The sequence below is a fragment of the Podarcis gaigeae genome (assembly GCF_964106915.1).
Source record: "Podarcis gaigeae genome assembly, chromosome: 7".
Taxonomy (NCBI): Eukaryota; Metazoa; Chordata; class Lepidosauria; order Squamata; family Lacertidae; genus Podarcis; species Podarcis gaigeae.
Window position 1 is genome coordinate 72806197 of NC_139683.1, and position 14845 is coordinate 72821041.

The 14845-nt window shown below is 40.6% G+C and overlaps 1 protein-coding gene across 1 annotated transcript; it reads left to right on the forward strand.

Moving 5' to 3' along the window:
• Positions 1–5799: 5799 nt before the first annotated feature.
• On the forward strand, positions 5800–14100 carry LOC310849406 (uncharacterized protein; the record flags this gene model as incomplete). Its single annotated transcript, XM_083749566.1, has 3 exons — positions 5800–5904; positions 7180–8416; positions 14031–14100. The coding sequence occupies exons 2-3, from the start codon at positions 7185–7187 to the stop codon at positions 14098–14100; spliced, it is 1302 nt and encodes a 433-aa protein (XP_083605692.1). The 5' UTR covers positions 5800–5904; positions 7180–7184.
• Between the last annotated feature and the right edge of the window lie 745 nt (positions 14101–14845).

Here is a 14845-nt window from a genome sequence, read left to right on the forward strand (position 1 = left end):
AGTTATTTGGTACTTGTAGGGGAGGGGCACTCAACAAATGATTATTTTTAATGATTGCTGCTATCTCTTCAATGAAAGCTCTGTAAATGTTACCAAGAGATAAGATAAAATATAACAATCAGGCTAAAGTCTGGTTCTTTACTAATCTTTCAATTAAGCAATACTGGTTAAGACTCAGGTCATTTCTCAGAGGATTATTTAAGACCAGGGAGGTGCTGAAAACTGTTAATTAAGCCCTGCTGGTTATTAATCCCCAGAAATGGCGCTGCTTTGAGATTTTTATTGATACTAATTAAATACTGTTTACAGCAATTAAATAGAAAAAGCCCACAAAGTTTAGAGAGTTTCTCTAAAACAGGGATTTTCAACTTTTGCATTTCTGCAAGCTGCTTTTTATCATTGAGTGCAGAGTGAGGAAGAAAAGTCTTTTTATTCAGACAAACTGACCCCCTTGTAGTTGTCTGAGGCATTGTGATAAAGCTATACCTGATCCAAAAATGCTTCTCCACTCAAAGGGTTATGAAAGTGGTTCAACATTTTCAGTGATGTTTTTAGGGGTCAGAGAAAATTGGGGCTTGCTGCGACAAGTAATGGTGGCAGCAATGGCAGCAGATTTTTAATATTCGTGTTGCTTTCCTAATCAATTGCTCCAATAATGGAGCTAGGTGGTTCTGGAAGGATGCCACACTAAGATTTAGCATTGTTCCAGAGGCATTGTTTAACAAACAAACATGGCAGGTCTCTCCGTCAAATATATATTTTAACATTTTGCTTTGAGCAAAGGTAAGCAGAGATTCTAGATATTTTCTTGCACTTATTAAAATGTGCAGCTCTCAACTTTCCAAATACTTGTGAACGATGCAGGTGCCAGAGCAAATCTTGAGTCAGAGAGTCATCCTTTTTTTTCAATACGCAGCTCTGGGATAAGCTGATTAGCAAAAAATAGGACAGGGTCTCTGAGCATGTACAGGGTTAGTTCCACCCATCATGAACGAATCAGGCCATCTATCACCTGGGAGAAGACTGATTCAGTGGGAGAGATAGGAAGCAAAACGCATTCCCATGAGATTTGCCATCCTACCCTGAATTATGCAAGGTGGTACTTATAAGAACCATCGAAGGATTGGTGTCTGAGTTTGATTTTGTTTCCTGTTCCCTCCCTGTGTGTCTTCCCTTGTGTGTCTTTTTTTCTCTTTTTCTTTTTTAGATTGCAAGCTGACAGGTAGGAACTCTCTTCTGTTAATTGATTGTATGTAAGCCAGTCTTGAAAATGGGGGGGGGGGAGTTTGTCTTAAAAGTGGGGTAAAAATGGATGCTTAATTGAGATTCCAGACCCTCCAAGTGTCCCTATTTTCCAGGAACAGTCCCAGATTTACAGAAGCCACCCCAGTTTCTGATTTGATCCTGGAATGCCCCCTTTTCCTTAGGATGTCCTTATTTTCATCAGAGAAATGTTGGAGGACATGGAGTTATGTGACCCCTGCGCCGAGGAGATAAGTAACTATACAACATTTAGAAGACATATGAAAGCATCTCTATATGGGGAAGTTTTTTTAATGTTTAAAGTTTTATTATGTGTATATAGATATATATGTCGGAAGCCGCCCAGATTGGCTGGGGCAACCCAATTATTATCATTATGGAATGGGATGCCACTATTTTCATCAAATAAATGTTGGAGGGGATGAGATTCCTGCATTGCAAGAGGCTGGACTAGATGACACATGGGGTCCCTTCCTACTCTACAATTCTACTATGAAATGCTCTAAATATATACATAATCACATGTGGATTAAGGGTTGGTGTTTTCAGATTTGAATTCTCTCTATGGCTTCTAGGAAGACATGATAATGTATTCCCTTTCCTAGCCAATTTCAGCTCCCACCCCCAGTGTATGTCACTTGTTCAACTTTTGGATGTGAAAGGTAGACAGTTCAGATAGCCTGCTTTGGGATGCATAATATGAACAGACACACTATATATATATATATTTATCTTTATCCCATCCCTCTTCCTCCAGATGCTTTGATAGCACATTAGCACCCCAGGTGGCATAGTTAATTTAGTACTACTCTGCAGGGAGTGCTTGATGATGTTTGTAATATTATCAGTAACTCCCAGAGCTTAAAATTGTTCAGGCTCTCAGATGACTCTGGCATCTATCTGTACATCTCTAGAGTATTAATTGAGAGGAAACAACTGGGGAGAATTAATTTGAGCATTACATGAGGGCATGTGGGAGGCTCAGCTGAAGATGCTTTGGACTTGGAAGACAAGATAGGAGTTCTGTTTTATTTTGAATCATTTTATGGTTCGTTGTATAATATTTACCAAGTGGGTTTCATTCTTCTTCTTTTTCTTTTTTTAAAAAAACAACTTTGGGCAAAGTGTAAATTAGGACACAGTGCCAAAGATAACTGTTATAATTCCTTTCAATAAAGCAGATAACAGACGTTAAGGCTGCAACGGTTTGGAATTAATTCATCAACATGTTGTGAAGAAGCAAGTGTTCATGCATCATACGAGTATTTAAAGGCTGATTAAATGGATCACTGTGATAATCCTGATCCAATGAAAACAAAAGTTTAGTTCCATGTTCCCTGCATTGTGAAACCTGTTTCAGAATGCAAAGTTGTGTATACTCTGCATCTATCAGATGTCCACATTGTCAGTTTCATCAGATCACCTTTTCCAAGAGGGCACAGAGGTGAGAATACTGAATCTAGCCTTTTCCTCCCCTTTCCTTCTCCTGAAAAACAGATGGTAGGTCATATTCCTCCCCTCCCACATCAGTAGCTTATCAAGATTTTTTCATCTTCTGTTAAATGTGTGAGGAAGTTTTTGGATTACAACTCCCATCCCTGAGCTTTGCCCATTCTTGCTGGGGATGATGGTAACTTTAGATCATGTGAGAGATTTATTGGGTTGCAAATCTCCATTTTGAAAGGGGGGTGTCACAAAACGACTAGGAAGAAAACAGGCTAGTAATAATTAAATTGTGATGCCAAAGGATAGTAGTCTGTCACCATTTGTGCATCCCCTCAGAAGCACAATGGCTCTAATGGCTACACTTTTTTCTAAGAAGGTAAGCTAGTATGGAAAGAATCTAACCAATTGTCTTAAGTTATTTGGAAGTTTGGCTCCAAAACTCTTTATTGAAATACCCAAGATGAAGTCTTCACACTCTAGGCTAGGAGAGACTTCTTTATACACTGGCATGGGACCTTCTGAAATGGTTGACACTCAGTTTTCATCCCTTCCTAATCTATCCCCCATACATGTGAGATCCCTGGCAATACCATCTGAGTTCACATAAGTAGGGTGATCTCAGCCTTACTGCCTTGTTAGTTTTTGGAACTTCCAACTGGGATCATATTTTCTTACCTCTCAAACATTAATCCCCAGAAAAGGTCCTTGCTGGGATGAACTTAGCCTGAATTCCATGTCTGAGTTCATTTTTTCTGCATTAGGGATGAGAGAGAAGCATAGTCTAATTTAGTTTTCTTTAAATGTGGATCTAGCTAAATTACTCTGCTCATAAACCCTTTGTGGTGTATTGGGTGGTACACCACAAAATGCTTGTTTACCAAAATGCTTGTTTACAAAACTATTGCACTACCAACCTTAATGTATGTTTGTGAAACATGCACCACTTATAAACACCAACTCCTCAAAAGGGTCCATCAATGGTATCTCTGAAAAACTTTACACATCACCTGGGAAGACAGGCAAACTAATGCCAGTGTACTGGAAGAAGCAAAGATCACCAGTCACGTTGTTGGACTGGTTATGTTGTTTAGATGCCTGATTATCGACTTCCAAAGCAACTACTCTATTCTGAACTTAAAAATGGAAAGTGTAATGCTGGTGGCGTACAAAAGAGGTTTAAAGACTCAGGGCAAATCTAAGAAATAAATAAATGGTATAAACACTGACAACTGGGAAACACTGGCCTGCAACCACTCCAATTGGAGAACAGCCTTTGCCAAAGGTGTCATGGCCTTTGAAGACACTCAAACCCAGAATGAAAGGAAGAAACATGCTAAGAGGAAGGCATGCTTGACAAACCCTCACCGTGATCAACTCTCAGCCAGAAACCCATGTCCCCACTGTGGAAGGACATGTGGATCCAGAATTGGCCTCCATAGTCACTTACAGACTCACTGTTAAAACCTGTTCATGGAAGACAATCTTACTTAGCTATGAGTGATCACCAAAGAACAATACTAGGTGGTAGACTAGGACCTGGAAGAACAAGGTTCAAATCCCCACTCAGTCATCAAGCTGATTGGGTGACCTTGCACCAGTCAAAGTCTCTCAGTTTAATCTATCTGACAGGGTTTTTGGAGGTAAAATGGAGATGAGGGAGAGAACTATATGTGGCACCTTGAGTTCCTTGGAGGAAAGGTGAGAGATAAATGTAATAGTTAATAAATAAAGTAATGCCTAGAGATTTATATTTTTTTTAAAAAAAGTATCCTGCAATACCATCACATGTCAGCTTCTCTACTCAGCAAGTAACAGCCAAGGAAATGAGGCAGGGAAACATGCAGGGAGATACCGGGTTGCAAAAAAGACAATGTACTTCTTGAAGAAATAATAATAATATAATAATTTATTAGTTATACCCCGCCCATCTGGCTGGATTTTCCCAGCCACTCTGGGCAGCTCCCAACAGAATATAAAAAACACGATAAAACATCCAACATTAAAAACTTCCCTAAACAGCATTGCCTTCAGATATCTTATAAAAGTCAGATAGTCGTTTATTTCTTTGACATCTGATGGGAGGGTGTTCCACATGGCGGGCACCACTACTGAGAAAACCCGCTGCCTCCTTCCCTGTAACCTCAGTTCTCACAGTGAGGGAACTGCCATAAGGCCCTCAGCGTTGGACGTCAGAGTCTGAGCTGAATGATGGAGGTGGAGACACTCCTTTAGGTATACTTGAAGGAAACCCCCAACCCCCCAAAACCCAACCATCACACCTGATAATCCTAAATTTCAAACTGTTGCTTGCAATATTTCAGCTTTTCAGCCACAATATGGACACAGTCTAGTGGTGCCAACTAATTAAGAGAGTGTGAGTGAACCAAGTATATTTCATAGAGCTTCCAGGATTTATCCTCCATAAGACATAAGAGTCAAATATTAGATTTTTCATTACACTGAGCAATTCTCACTAAACTTTAAGCTTCTGCTGAAAGTTAAATTATGGAGGTCAACAAGATTTCATCAAAGCACAACAAACTCCTGTCTCAAGTCAGGAGATGCTATAAAACCATTTCCCCCTTGAATTATACACTTAATGAAGTGTGAAAATGATGACATTTAATATTGTCAATGAAAGCTGCTTCGGGGAATGCTTCATCCCTTTAGAACTAGGAGTTGGTAATTTGACTTTACCTGACTAAACCAACACTGCTATGTAATTGCCAACTTTTAACGCTCTTCTGACCAGAAACTATCAGGTTTCTAGGAAAACACTATATAATTTGAGAAGACAGAGTCAACTTCCAGGGCTGAAAAAGGGACTCTGAGTCTGCCAGTAAGGAACTGATATTTGAAGAATCCACAGACTGTAATCCAGAAGCATACATTTAAATACACGGTAGTTGTCGTACTCACACAGAGCTGGCAAATTATATGTATGGAGCCTGGTTGCTTGCAGCAAGGTGATATTCAAGAATAAGAAGGAAAGGATCCATCTTTCGGATACCAGGTTTTTTAATATATATTAAAATATATTAATATTAATATATATTTGCTTTCGTAGATTTTCACGGGTACAGGAATGCAGGTTTTGGTGTCCTCGGGTGTCTTCCCGTGTAAAAGTTGGGGTGTCTAGGCGACGTTTCGACGAGGTCTCACTCGTCATCTTCAGGCTGGTGCTTTCGGCTTCTTGTTACTGGAACAGAGCGGGATCTCAATGTTTGAGTTCCTATAAATACTGTAGAGGGGGTGTGGTGTCTAGCCTCCAATGTTCTGGGCAGAGAGGAAGTTCCCAGGCTAGTGTGCCTTTTCTTCTTTTGTTCCTTAATTACTTGAGAGATACCTTGAGTGATTTCTTGAGTGATATCCTGAGTACCACTTAGGTGGGTCATTAGGTGTGGATTAGTTGCTAAAGTCTTTGTGTCTTGACCTCTTGAACTTTGTGAAGAGTTTTCCTGAGAAGATGGCTGTATTGCACTTAGTTGTGCTTTGGCTTGGCTTCGTGTATAGGGGCGAGCTGTGGTTTTGTGGCTTGTGTCAGCCAGATCTGTGTAGGGATTGCAGGGGGGTGCAGCATCCGGAGGTGCCACCATGGATTGGCTACTGGATGGTGTCAGTAATTCATCTGTGGAGAGGGTCTGGGTTTGGGTCTGGTGTGGTTGATTGGTGTTGGCGTTCTGTGTGCCTCTGGATCTGGTGTCAGTTTTTGTGGGGAGGGCTAATTTCCAGATGTCTGGCAAGCGGGATGTGTCGTCACGCTTGTTCATGTTGTGAGGGTGTTTCTCTATCTCGATGGCTTCCATGATTATTCTCTTGTGGTGATGTTCCGTGTTAAAGAGCAATTTGGAATCTGCAAAATTAATTTCGTGTCCTGTTTCTTTCATGTGTTGGAAAAGAGAGGAAGTTTTTTCTTCTTTTTTGACGGCATTCTTGTGTTCTGCGATACGTGCATTTATTCGTCTGTTTGTTTGTCCAATGTACGTGGCTGGGCAGACTTTGCAGGGTATTTCATAGATCCCTTGGTTTTCCAACTGGATTTTATCCTTGGGGTTTCTGAGGATATTGGCTATTTTTTGGTTGGTGCAAAAGGCTGTTTTGATATTGTGTTTATGGAGGATTTTGCTAATTTTATCTGTAGTGCCCTTGATATAAGGAAGGAGGGCCATGCCATTGTTTTCTTCTGTGTCTTGGTTTTTGGGGGGTGTTTCCTTTTGGATTAGCTTCGTAATCCTGTTTTGCTGGTATCCATTGGCAATTAACACATTTGAGAGATTCTGTAACTCAGTTGTCAAGTGGTCTTTGTCAGCCAGGCGTTTGGTTCTGGAGATGAGAGTCTTGGCTACGGAGTTTATTTGTGCAGGGTGGTGGTGTGATTGTGCATGTAAGTAGCGGTTGGTGTGTGTTTTTTTCTGGTAGATAGTGTGTCCAACATAATCATTCTCCCAGCAGACAAAGGTAATGCCACAGTGGTGATGAACACATCGGACTACCAAGCAAAACTATCAAAGCTACTCCAAGATCCTGCCTACAAACCTATAAAAACAGATCCCACCACCTATCTGGAAAAAACCACCAAATCCAAAATAAAAGCCTCTCCTATCAGTGAAGAAATCCAGCTAAGAATCATCCCCAGAGAAAAATCATCCAGATGCCCCAAACTCTACGGCCTCCCCAAGATACACAAAGAAGGAACACCACTCAGACCAATAGTCAGCTCCATAGGCTCACCTCTACAAAATCTCGCTAAATTTCTCGCCAAGCAACTTCAGCCCTATGCAGAATCCATCTCTTCACACGTACCAAACTCCTTCCAGTTCATAGAAACAATAAAGAAGCAAAACCTACATCCTAATGACCTACTTGTGAGCTTCGATGTTGTATCTCTCTTCACACAAGTGCCCATTAATGAAGCCTTGACAGCTATTCAAAACAAATACAATCCCCCCGAATACATCTTGGACCTGACCAACCACTGCCTAACCAACACGTACTTCATCCACAATGGACAAAGATACAAACAGATAGAAGGAGCACCTATGGGATCACCCCTCTCACCGGTCATCGCAAACCTGTACATGGAACACTTTGAAACCAATGCTTTAGACAAGTCAGAACACAAACCCAAACTTTGGCTCAGATATGTTGACGACACCTTTGTAATTTGGCCACACGGGAAGGAAAAACTGGATAGCTTCCTCACACATCTCAACAACTTACACCCCAAAATACAATTCACTATGGAAATAGAAGCCAACAACCAACTTCCCTTCCTTGACGTCCTAATCTACAAAAAACCTGATGGCTCCCTAGGACACACTATCTACCAGAAAAAAACACACACCAACCGCTACTTACATGCACAATCACACCACCACCCTGCACAAATAAACTCCGTAGCCAAGACTCTCATCTCCAGAACCAAACGCCTGGCTGACAAAGACCACTTGACAACTGAGTTACAGAATCTCTCAAATGTGTTAATTGCCAATGGATACCAGCAAAACAGGATTACGAAGCTAATCCAAAAGGAAACACCCCCCAAAAACCAAGACACAGAAGAAAACAATGGCATGGCCCTCCTTCCTTATATCAAGGGCACTACAGATAAAATTAGCAAAATCCTCCATAAACACAATATCAAAACAGCCTTTTGCACCAACCAAAAAATAGCCAATATCCTCAGAAACCCCAAGGATAAAATCCAGTTGGAAAACCAAGGGATCTATGAAATACCCTGCAAAGTCTGCCCAGCCACGTACATTGGACAAACAAACAGACGAATAAATGCACGTATCGCAGAACACAAGAATGCCGTCAAAAAAGAAGAAAAAACTTCCTCTCTTTTCCAACACATGAAAGAAACAGGACACGAAATTAATTTTGCAGATTCCAAATTGCTCTTTAACACGGAACATCACCACAAGAGAATAATCATGGAAGCCATCGAGATAGAGAAACACCCTCACAACATGAACAAGCGTGACGACACATCCCGCTTGCCAGACATCTGGAAATTAGCCCTCCCCACAAAAACTGACACCAGATCCAGAGGCACACAGAACGCCAACACCAATCAACCACACCAGACCCAAACCCAGACCCTCTCCACAGATGAATTACTGACACCATCCAGTAGCCAATCCATGGTGGCACCTCCGGATGCTGCACCCCCCTGCAATCCCTACACAGATCTGGCTGACACAAGCCACAAAACCACAGCTCGCCCCTATACACGAAGCCAAGCCAAAGCACAACTAAGTGCAATACAGCCATCTTCTCAGGAAAACTCTTCACAAAGTTCAAGAGGTCAAGACACAAAGACTTTAGCAACTAATCCACACCTAATGACCCACCTAAGTGGTACTCAGGATATCACTCAAGAAATCACTCAAGGTATCTCTCAAGTAATTAAGGAACAAAAGAAGAAAAGGCACACTAGCCTGGGAACTTCCTCTCTGCCCAGAACATTGGAGGCTAGACACCACACCCCCTCTACAGTATTTATAGGAACTCAAACATTGAGATCCCGCTCTGTTCCAGTAACAAGAAGCCGAAAGCACCAGCCTGAAGATGACGAGTGAGACCTCGTCGAAACGTCGCCTAGACACCCCAACTTTTACACGGGAAGACACCCGAGGACACCAAAACCTGCATATATATATATATATATATATATATACACCCGAGGACACCAAAACCTGCATTCCTGTACCCGTGAAAATCTACGAAAGCATATATATATATATATATATATGGTGGTTGAGGGTTTGTTTGTTTTTACCATTGTTCACATTGTTCACATTGTTCACAAACCAACTGTCATGTGGACTTCAATCCCAAAGCAAAATTAAGAATGTGTAAGCCAGTTGGTATCAGTGACTTGATCCATGCTTCCTGGACTAATGTGCCGATCAGAGTAGAGTCGTATCTTGGAAGCTGAATGAAATCTGTTCCAGAAATCCGTTTGGCTTCCAAAACATTCGGAAACCAAAGCATGGCTTCTGATCGGCTGCAGGAAGCTCCTGCAGCAAATCGGAAGCCGCAGAAGCCCCATTGGATGTTCCACTTCCAAAAATAGTTCACAAACCGGAACAGTCACTTCCGAGTTTGTGGCGTTTGGGAGCCAAAATGTTCAAGAACTAAGCATTTTGAAAACCAAGGTAAGACTGTATAGGTCTCTACCAGATTTTGTACCAATGGGGTTCTTGGAAGCTGAACTTTTAAATATATATTTTGAGATGCATATTCTGTTCTCACAGTGGCTAGCCATGTGCCTATGGGAATCGGGCAAGCAGAAAATGAGTTCAATCATGTTCTTCTCTCTTGTGATTTCCAGCAAATGGTTGTAACAATTAGCCATTGATACACATTTAAATCCACATTTTGAGATAAAATACACCTTTAGGCTGCGATATTATATCCACATACTTGGGAGGAAGCCACATTGAATGCAATGGGGAATACTTCTGAGTAGATATATAAAGAATTGCAGTGTTAAAAAGTATTTGGGGAGAAATAAATACAGATTTATTTATTTTTTAAAAAACTATTTGAGAGGATTTGGGTACCCATTGTGTTAGATTGCAGACCAAGTCTTTCCCTATGAGGAGAAGCCCAATATTGTGTCACTGTATATGTGAATGAAGTACAAATCTCATTGAATTGTGATATCAGATATGTAAGCTTCCACACTTTACACAGGGATATGATTATAGCTCTTTCTGTGGAAGGTCATTTTAGAAGATGAAAAATGAGGGATGAAATATTTCTCTTTTAGAAGAAACTCAGAGATGGGGATATGCTCTTCTTGCTGCCGCACAGTTTTAGCATTCACTATATTTCTGAGTCGTAAAAAGAAACAGTTATAGAATCAAAACTAGAAATTTCAGGGCATTTGTTCTCCTGCAATAAACAGGGGGAAAAAATATGATCATCCATGGGGAGTTGTGTCTCAAGTGTGAATTCAGAGAATAGCAAGTGTGAGGCTTTTGTATACTGTATGGTTCCTTTGTAGGAATCCTGGAACCAGCTTGACATTTAAGACTGAATGGGGTCATGTGGATAAAAAACCAGTCTGACGTCTGTTTTAATTGGCAGAAAAATCCCAAAGTGCTTTTATTTATTTATTTATTTAGGAAACATTGCTTATTCAATGGTCTATCTGGAAAAAGAGAGCAATAATCAGTGGGATCAGTGGCACAGCCATTCCATTTCATTCCTGCCCACCCACACAGAATGACAATAACAATCGTTCTCTACATCAGAATGAGTATGCAGGTCAACAGAGTGTAAAAGTTAACATGCCCCTAAATACTGGGCCATTTCTGAGAGTCACCAATTCAGAACAGAATGACCACCTAATCTGAAATCAACTTATGCCCTCTTCAGGTGTTGCAATGAGCCCTGCCTCTCATCCACTCCCATTGACTCCCAAACCATAGAAGATGAAAACCAAAAGTGGTAGGAAGATGTTGTGTACTCACAAACGCTCACCACATGTTTTACAATTTGGAAGCCAGGGTTCTAAAATGCACAAGGAGCCTTCGCAAGCACAGGAGGTTCCCTTCTTCAGACTTCATCCTTCCACAAACTGGAAGCTGACAGGAATTGCAGTGGAGGGGGCAGGATAGAGCTACCACACTTGCCTGGAGAGGATCCAGTTGCCCACCATTAATATCTGCCTTTTCTGGGTTGAGCTGCTGTTGGTCATCTAAGTAGATCTGATACATCATTGCCTTCAGCTACCTGCACGGACGTTGTCACCTTACTGGGGTCTCAGGAGAAGGAGAGTTGGAACTTTGGAGAATCAGTAATACCTTTCTACAGAACCTCTCTCATCAGCTTCATGTCCAATAGCATAGGAGTCAAGCTGCCATGGGTCAAACTGCTGTTCCCTCAGCACCATGTTTTGCATCCTTCAGGACAGGAAGGGTCCCTTTACCTTCACTTCCAGCTTTGCCAGGTGATATAGACGGACAACATGGTTGATAGCACAGAAAACTGTTTAGAGGTTCTGTGACAATTTCATTTCCCAAATTGGACCTGAATCCAAATCAGCAGCGTACATTTTCCTTGTGAAACATCATACACTTGACTAGGCTCTTTCTCTGTTCTCTGCTTAATGAGGTTATTACACACCATTCTAGCTATTCCTCAAAAACCACCTTCAAAAAACCACGGCCTGGGATGTTGTGCACTGCTTAGGTTACCACAAAACCTTCTAGAATAATACCCATTGCTCCCCATTTGAAAGCACACATTGGCAAACATCCCACTTTCAAAAACACCAGGAAACTGCTTTGCCTTGAGCCGGAACATGGTCTACACAATGGCTATTTTACATCGCCCCCACTTGAAAGCAGAGACCCAAACAGAGATAAATGTTTTTAGTACTTTTTTGTTTTATTGCTGTCGTTAGATCATTGGAAGTTTGCTATTGTGTGTTAATGCTATGTTTTTATGGATATACTGTGCTTGGGAATCATCACAAGGAAGATCAGAGGAAATTATTTTTAAATTCAGTAAAAATTAGGGGGCAGGGAATAAGCAGTATAAAAATTAGGGGGCAGGAAATAAGCAGTATAATTGAATAGTTGCTGCACACTGCATGCAAAATTGATTATTTGCACTACTGTTTGCTTGATTGCACCGCTTTTTACCAGCAATCTATTAATATTATTCATAACCCTGATTCTTTTTTGACTTATTTATTTTAGTGAGTACACACATAAATACATACATCATTTTATTTGTATGGTGCCATTCCATAGTTAAAAAAAACTTAAAACCATGCTCAAGGCAGTTTACAACATGGAAAAAACCACATAATTCTAAACATAACAAAAGTAGTCAGAAATAATAAATATCAAAAAGTACACAACCAAACTGAACAATTCCCACATAAATCATATTAAAGATACAAAATTAATATCAATAACAGCAACAACACTCCCTAACAAAAAAAAACCTAAGCAATTCCACAGCCCAAGAGTCTATACTTTCCATACAAGTGTGGAATTTCAGATATTTGCAGCGGCGTTATATGTATCTCAGATGAAAGTTACCTCCTAACTTTTTCCCCAGGCAACTTTTCTGTGATATACTTGCAGGTCCACAAGATGGCACCATGTCAAACTGCATGTGTTTATGTGCTAGAGAACTCTGCACTAAGTTGTCACTTATGGAAGAACGAGGAGGGCACACTGTAGCCATGACACTTGCCCAACAGCAAGAACAAAAATAGTAGCTTTGGCACACCAGTGCATAAGATTGGCCAGGTATTTGTTTATCTGTGGGCCGCTGTGTGTCAGACTGCTCCAACATATAAATCCTATTGCACAGGGGAAAGTCCTTTCAATAATGGGACAACTTCAAATGGTGCAACTCTTTGTTCACCATTTGTAAACCAAATACCATTTGTAAACCAGTGGCCAATCTCTCAGGAAAATAGTGATGGATGCAAGAGAGAGAAGAAACTTGTAAATTGCATTGCATATTAAAGTGTAGTGAAGTGATTAGCAATAATCATTCACAACATATTTATAGTTTTGGAATGGCAAGAACATGACTAGATGGAGCAGAGACGGAAGTATAAAGAGAGAAGGACTTCATTTTTATATAAAAAAAATATACCCAATTACTTTCTAAGATGCAGAGGAATACTAAACAGCTTTTCTTTAGTGTTTACTTGAAGCAAAAAATAAAATAAAATGCAAAATATTATTTTAGTACTCCACGTCTAGATCATTTGCCTCCTGGGTATTGTGCCTCGCTTGTCTGGGGAACTTATCATGTGCATTCAAAATTAGGACTTAGCTGCATTCCACGCTGCAAAGTCTTTGAGATTGCAAAAAAAGAGCAAGAAAAGAAAACAGCACTGGTTTTATAGGCCTTAGTTTGAAAATTATAGCTATATAATAAAAAGTCTATATAAAAATGTGCAAGTTTACTCTGTAGGTAAGAAATACAAACATAGACTTGCAGCCAATGCTAATCCTACTCAGAGCAGACCCATTGAAATTAATGACTAATTTAGGCCTATTAATTTCAGTAGGTCTACTCTGAGTTGGCTAAAAACCCATATTCTATAAATAGTTCAAATGGTTGTATTCACACTAAGTCACACTCATAGCAGACTAACTGAAATTAATGGACCCAAGTTAGTCATGTCCATTAATTTCAATGGGTCTGCTCTGAGTAGGAGTAGCAGTGGATACAACTCAATATACAGAGTCATAACCACATTCGTTTCTGGTTGACTCAGATCATATACAGCTCGAGTGATCTAAAACACTTAAGGACATCTGTGTTCCCTTAAGGTCCATGACCAACATAAAGGACCAACATGGAGAAGAATCAGGAAGAAAGGATCAGTGTAAGGCTGATTAGGTCTGCTCTCATGGGCATCTATGAAGGTAGGCAGGCTTGCAGAAGAAGATCATGGAGCAGACTCATAGGAGAACATACACTTCAACGTTTCTCCAATGAAAATAGGGACCCCCATTCCATAATTACAATACTAATAATTTTACTATTTATACCCCACCCATTGGACAGGGTTGCCCCAGAAACTCTGGGCAGCTTCCAATATATAAAAAAACATTAAAATCTTCCCTATGCAGGGTTGCCAAGATGGCTCAGGAGTCACTTAACTCCATACCCTCCAATTTCTCCAATGAAAATAGGGACATCCTACCATACTCTCCAACATTTCTGCAAAGAAAATAGGGGTGTCCTAAGGAAAAGTGGGACATTCTAGGATCATATCATAAAACAATATGGCTTCTGTAAATCTGGGACTGTCCCTGGGAAATAGGGACAATTGGAGGGTCTGGGAGAACAGCTGAACCCATGGTGATGTCTAAATGAAATTCAATGAAGTGGACACATCTCTGCAACTGACTAAAGAAAATGAGGACTGAAAGTTGCCCAGTTATAGGGAAGAAACCTCCTGATGGGTTGTGGGAACATGAAATAAAGAATATGAAGACAGAGAGGAAGAACCCTGCTTGAGAGCCTATAGAGAAGCTGTCATTCAGAGTGGAGAGTCCTGGGCTACATGGCGAAACAGTCTGATGTGTACAAGGAGATTCTCTGTGTTGCCTATGCCCCCAGCACTATCCTCCAAAGAAAA